The sequence below is a fragment of the Chaetomium globosum genome, genomic scaffold, assembly GCF_000143365.1.
Source record: "Chaetomium globosum CBS 148.51 scaffold_1 genomic scaffold, whole genome shotgun sequence".
NCBI classification, from domain to species: domain Eukaryota; kingdom Fungi; phylum Ascomycota; class Sordariomycetes; order Sordariales; family Chaetomiaceae; genus Chaetomium; species Chaetomium globosum.
The window spans coordinates 3,095,718-3,102,233 of NT_165976.1; the positions used below are offsets into that span (position 1 = coordinate 3,095,718).

General features: G+C 58.0%; 2 protein-coding genes across 2 annotated transcripts in view; both read left to right on the plus strand.

Moving 5' to 3' along the window:
- Positions 1 to 223: 223 nt before the first annotated feature.
- CHGG_01001 (uncharacterized protein) lies at positions 224 to 2,614 on the plus strand (the record flags this gene model as incomplete). The annotated part of the gene is made up of 6 exons (XM_001220221.1): positions 224 to 444; positions 531 to 762; positions 818 to 1,897; positions 2,080 to 2,239; positions 2,406 to 2,466; positions 2,521 to 2,614. 6 exons carry the CDS (start codon positions 224 to 226, stop codon positions 2,612 to 2,614), a joined length of 1,848 nt encoding a protein of 615 aa, XP_001220222.1.
- Positions 2,615 to 6,066: 3,452 nt separating this feature from the next.
- Positions 6,067 to 6,516, plus strand: part of CHGG_01002 (uncharacterized protein) — a gene marked incomplete at both ends in the record, with an annotated part of 2,680 nt that continues 2,230 nt past the window's right edge. Inside the window, one exon of the mRNA XM_001220222.1 lies at positions 6,067 to 6,487. Within this exon, the coding sequence (XP_001220223.1) occupies positions 6,067 to 6,487 (421 nt within the window). The remainder of the gene's footprint in view (positions 6,488 to 6,516) is intronic.

Sequence of the window (6,516 nt, forward strand, 5' to 3'; positions counted from 1 at the left end):
CAGGTCCCTGTACGACGAGTGATGTCACACCGGGCCCTTCTTCGCAGGTTCTGGCTGACCGCCCTGCCCACCCGTTGGTGGGACGCGGTCCAAGTGCGCCGCCCGCGACTCATGTCCTCGCGTGTGCGGGCTGCTCGGATTGCGTGACTCTAGGCAATTATTGGCCGAGAGCCCGGTTGTCGGCGAAGTACAAAATATTTGTCTAAGAGAAACTAAACGTAACATGACGCTTTTTTTTGGCTCCCAACCGCCGGCGCTCTTGGAGCCCAGGGTTTCTATAAACACCTTGCTGGCCCCCGAGGCGAACGAGATGGTGAGTGTGGCGGTGGAGGAGGGGGGTGGGAGTGCTGGTGGTGGGAAGGAGGAGGGGGAGGGGTTGGCGGCGGTGGTGGGGGAGAAGAGGGTGTGGATCGTGAAGGTGGCGGATGATGTTACTTTTCGGAGGTGAGTTTTGAGGTGGTTGAGTCGTTTTTTGGGGAAGGTTGGGGGAGGGTCGTTGGGTGAGATGATGGATGCTGATGATGGGATAGGATGAATGCTACGATGGAGAGGCTGGCCAAGATGGAGGAGAGGGAGTACTCGGCTTTTGTTAGGGTGCTGTTCGGGTTGTCATCACCGTCACCTGTTGCGGCGGACTTGACAAGGGATGAGGAGGTCGGCGAAATTGAGTGGGTTGACCCGACGCTTAATGATAGCCAAAAGGATGCCATCCGGTTTGCTCTGGCATCGAGGGAGATTGGGTTGATTCATGGACCGCCGGGGGTGAGCCCAAGCCTCTATCATACTTGGCAACGTCGAAGATACTAACACAACGCAGACCGGCAAAACGCACACTCTCATCGAACTGATCCTCCAACTCCTCAAGCGCAACCTCCGCGTCCTCGTGTGCGGCCCGTCCAACATATCTGTCGACAACATCGTGGAGCGGCTCGCGCCGCACAAGATCCCGCTGATCCGGCTCGGCCACCCGGCACGCCTCCTCCCCTCGGTGCTCAACCACTCGCTCGACGTGCTCACGCGCACGTCCGAGGCCGGCGCCATCGTCAAGGACGTGCGCGCCGAGATGGACGCCAAGCAGGCGTCCATCCGCAAGACGCGCAACGCCCGCGAGCGCCGCGCCATCTACGCCGACCTCAAGGACCTCCGCAAGGAGTACCGCGAGCGCGAGCGCCGCTGCGTTAGTAGTTTGGTCGCGGGGAGCAAGGTTGTGCTGGCAACGCTGCACGGCGCCGGTGGGTTCCAGCTGCGCGGCGAGCAGTTTGATGTCGTTGTTATTGATGAGGCCAGCCAGGCCCTCGAGGCCCAGTGCTGGGTGCCGCTGCTGGCCGCGAGCAAGGCCATCTGCGCGGGCGATCACTTGCAGCTGCCGCCGACGATCAAGTCGCTGAATTTAAAGAAGAAGGGCAGCAGCAAGAAAGGGAAGGACGCTACTGATGGCGAGGAGGGTGTGGTAAAGGGGGCCACCCTGGAGACGACTTTGTTCGACCGCCTGCTGAAACTACACGGCCCATCCATCAAGCGCATGCTCACGACCCAGTACCGGATGCACGAGAAGATCATGCGGTTCCCGTCCGACGAGCTCTACGAAAGGAAACTGATCGCCGCAGATGCCGTCAAGGCGAGGCTTCTAAAAGACCTGCCCTACGAGGTGGATGACACCGACGACACGACCGAGCCGCTCATATTCATCGACACGCAGGGTGGCGACTTCCCGGAGAAGAACGAGGACGACCAGGACGCCAGCGGCGGGAGTAAGAAGCTCACCAAGAGCAGCCTCTACGGGGACAGCAAGAGCAACGAGATGGAGGCGGCGCTGGTGAGGCAGCACGTGCAGAGCTTGGTGGACGCCGGGGTGAAGCCCGAGGACATCGCGGTGGTGACACCGTACAATGCGCAGGTGCGTAACAGTGACAATCCCTACCCCTTATTTTGGCCTCCCCTACGTATATTCGCATGATCGCTGGAGCCGTGAGGGCGGGGTTGCCTTGCGGGATGACGTTCATGCCATGCGGCGGGGGAGCATTTATACTAGCGCGCATGATGAGCAGGGGGGGCTGACAAAACCTGGGACGAACCAAGCTCGCGGTCCTTGCGCCGCTCAAGGAGGCCTTCCCCGGTATCGAACTAGGCAGTGTCGACGGCTTCCAGGGCCGGGAGAAGGAGGCTGTCATTGTCAGCCTCGTCCGGAGCAACCCGGACGGAGAGGTGGGCTTCTTGGGTGAGAAGCGTAGGCTGAATGGTGAGTTGGCACTTTTCACATTTCCAATCAGGCGGGCGTTCGGACGGGCGTCCATGAATGATTGGGCTTGCTGCGAATAATGCCCCTCAGCGGCATCTCCTCCCGTTCTATCGGTGCACGCCGCGGCTACAATGATGAGAGATGAGTGTTAATGCAATCCTTACAGTGGCCATGACACGGCCCAAGCGCTCGTTGACCGTCATTGGAGACTCTGAGACGGTGAAAAAGTAAGTTCTCCTAGACCCTGTCATTGTTTTGAGATGGCTAACTCGTACGCGCAGGGGCAGTAAATTCCTGAAAGACTGGATGGACTTTCTAGAAGAAAATGCCGATCTCCGGTACCCGGACCTGGCGTCGCTCACTCAGGATGCATAAACGGAGCGGAGCGCCGGCATATCGGGGTAAAAGTCTCGGCCTCTTGGATTTATGCATCGGCCCCCGGGCCGGCTGCACGGAAGTGATCTAGAAGCTCCGATGGAAGCGGCCAAAAATGATGCAGTCAGGGGTCTCCATCCAAATCATATGCGAGATGGGTTCCGTTGGTTCCGTTGCTGTCTCACTTTCGGTTGAGATGGCTCGAAGGTCATCCGTACCCCGTAGTGTAGTTATCGGAGAATACGCTTCTTGCTGTGATTGCTCGGATCGCTTTAATGGTTGTTGGCGTGGGGATACAGTGAGTGGCGTTCCCCGCAAAGATCTCGTGTAAAAGGGCCGAACACCACTGTAAAAATTAGATGCACAGACAGCAGCAGGTCAAGGATTGTGGCTATTGTTGAAACAAAAATAAGAATATCCGGCCGGGTACAGTAATCTGCTGGCGAAACCGACCGTTGCCAAGGGGCTTTTTCTTCTTTCTTTTTTGTGTGTTCGTCGTCTCGTCTCGTATCTCTTTCGTCTTTTCTCAGATCGGCCGTTGAAGTTGGAGGAACAAGTGGAGTTTTGACGAATGGGGCTTTGCCGGGCCTGGCACCCTGGCCCTTGATGTTTCAGCTTCCCTGTCTGCGGAGACAGCACTGACGAGATTGCCAAGAGCGGGGGTGGCTTCCTCTCTCAACCTCTTGCCCCTTTCCTGGCCGAGAGCTGCCCGCGATCCGACTCAACCGCAACCAACAAACGCAATCCTTCGAGCACCCGTTGCCCCAAAGTGCTTGCTTATCCATGGCAGGCTCGCTTCGTGTTTTCACGGCATCTCGCTAACACTGGTCCGAAGTTTCATATCTACGACGGTAATGTTGTGTGACATGTTGCCCTTTCGTGGCCTCCAGGGCGCCGGCGCAGTGTTCAGGGGTTTGTCAATCAATCATAGCGTCTCATCGGCCTCGGGTTCATGCCCAGTCCTTCAGACAAACGGAATGGCCGTGCGCGCCCGCTCATCGACCGGGAATTTCTCGACGATGCTGGTTCCGGCGTCACTGTCCAGCGGACTGTTTCCTGCCGAATCTGTGCAAAGACGCGAGCGCACCTGCATGCCGTGTAAACAGCCGCGCTCAGAGGGTGGTCCTCGAGCTGGTATTGGTGGGTGCGCCGTGTCATATTTTTTGCGCTCCAGAATCCAGCGCAGCAACGCATGCAGTCTCGCGGCTAGTTGAGTATTCGCCGACCTGGTTGGCAAGACCTTCTGCCTGTAGTGAGCATGCGCACGCATGCAGACGGCGGAAGCAACGTATCAAGGAGGTCGCAGCGGAGGTGCGCGGCTAGTGTCGTTTGGGGCAGAGAGCTGCATCTTTGAGGCGGCGACCTCATCACGAGAAGCAACCGGATGCACGCGAGGTTGGGGGTTCCAGTGGGTGCGGCGGGTGACGGACGGCGGACTTTGGAATGTGCCCGGCTCCCAGAAAGTTATCAAGAGTTTGGTCACAGAGAAGATCATAAAAATGTATCCCCGATGATAAGATGGCCCGGGGCCGCTCGCAGCTTTTTTCGGGTCCCGCGGCGTGGATCAAACTCGCTTGACAAGGTCCAGAGTGTTTGGTCCACTTTGAGCCAGTTGGATATTGAGCCCCCACAGAATGCCTTCCAGAAAGGCTCTACCGTATGAACCCTAACGCCGAGGAGAGGAAAGGGCAACCCACGCCTTGGGCCTTGGGCCTTGGGCAAGTACGACCGCTGAAGATCGTACGAGAAACCACCCCGTTTCTTTCCCACAGTCGCGTACAAGGCCGGGGCCCACTGTGCAGGTAGGTCTACGACAGACAAACAAAATTCTCCTTGTTCCGTTAGTGATACCAACAACCCCAGCCAAAAGGGATGCAATTCCCAGCAGGGATAGTGTCGACCAGCATCAGGGGTCTCGACTCAATCGGGGCCACGCGATGCGATGCGCTAATTTAGGCCCGCAATTGGCTTCCTCTTCCAGCACTGGCCACTTGATCCAAGCACTTCTTCCTGAGAAGCTCCCAGGTTGTCTTCATCAGCCATCTCTGCCCGTCTGCCCGTCCCGGCGACCAAGCAAAGCTGCGAGGGCATGAACAAGAGCGGCACAGGCTGAGCCCGGGGAGATTCAACAATGCGCTTAGGTTGCCTCTTCTGAGGTCCTGCAATTCAGAGGCGAGTCAGTGTCTGCCAACCGAAGAAGCAAGCCCCAACCCAAGGCTTTTTGTCGATTCTCGGCAAGGCTTTCCCGCCATCTGTTGCCGTCTACCCTGACTGCCTTGTCTTTGTGTACTCAGCGTGCGTGGCATTCGGCCTACTGCGGGCTGCTCACCGTCCGAGACAGCCCCTTCGAACCAATGCAGCTCTGCCAAGGTGCAGCTGCAGGCACGCGCCCGAGACACAACTCCAAGCTGCTCTTTTCCAGGTATATTGCGTTGAGTTGGTGGGCAAGAGAGGGGTTCTCATGCTTGCAGCCGGCCCGTAACATCGCAGAACATAGAACGCCACCGGTATTCTATCGGCGAGGCCACATCGTCGAGCCAGGCCTCACTTGTCAAACAACGTCCCGGGTCATTCGCAAGACAACACAGCCTAACAGCGCATGGGGAACCTGGAATGAAGTGAGGCTCTTCTTCTCCAGATGGCCCCCTGGACGCAGGCACGGACACACATAGACTCGCATTTAGGAACTAGAATCCCGAGAGAGGCAAGCCTCACACCCCTTCCCCACCCTGCGACCCCAAACGCCCCTCATGCCCCTCCATCACCGTCACATCAGTCGTGTCCATCCTTGCACCTGCATCGACAAGCTTGGGACCCCGGTGACCTCGTCAGCGCAGCATGTTGGACATTAATATCCACCATTGGTGCTGCTTTCTTCGCTCGTGGAGCCGGTCCCGCGATCTTGTGTGCTGTTTACCTCTTGGTGCTGCTGGTTTGAGTCCCGCGTCTTCGCGTCGACCAACCCTTCGCCAGAGTCCAGCATGATACCTGATGCACCAGTCCAGGGTGTGCCGTGCTGCTGAGCTTTTTCGTCCACTTGCCGTCCATAAACTGACCGGATCCATTCTTTCCATAAGCCGCCACCTTTCTCCGTCCCACCACATCTCACAACCAGTTTCCTTTCTTGACGAGGGGTCTGGCACCAACGCCACTTTGACCAGGACCAACTCGCTCCGGGCACCGGGAAAGGAACCGCATCGCTGGCAATGCGGACTCTGTAACGGTGGAACGTCAAAGAGGTTATCATAGGTTCATTATTCCCCGCCGAGCTCATCCACACAGGACACACCAAGGAACAAGGCGTCGACTCAACGGTTGGCTAGTGGTGCGCAGATGGCCAGGAGTAGACGACAGCCTTGTCAACCACCTTCGCCCGCTCACATTCGCCTTTTTCTTCTCTTCCCATAGCCCTGCCGCTGTTTGTCACGGACCTCCAGCCTTCGCCAACCGCCATGCCGAGCATTTTTGGGAAATCCGGCTCCACCGCCGGCCGTGCCAAGACCCGGCACAAGTCGATCCGGGGTACCATCTCGGCTCCGATTCCGATACCCACGAGTCCGGAAGACGACGAGTTCCCGATCCGGAATCCGGGCTCGGCCAAGGCGTCAATAAAAACAGATGACGAATTTCCAATCCGCCAGCCGGGAACTGGGGTTGCGATCCCTCTACCAACGACTGACGGTCCTGGGTCATCACCGGAGGAGCCCGCCGAGGGGCCACAGGTGCCTGAGCTGGGAGGCCAGCAAAATCAGCAGCCCAGCGAGCTCGAATCCAACCCCGATAGCGGCACTGGACTTGGAGGCGAGCAGGAGAAATCGCAAGGCCTTTCACCGATTCCTGAACCGGCTTCAGGCAGTGGCGGCTCAGGAGGCAGTCCCACGGACTTGACACAGGATATCATT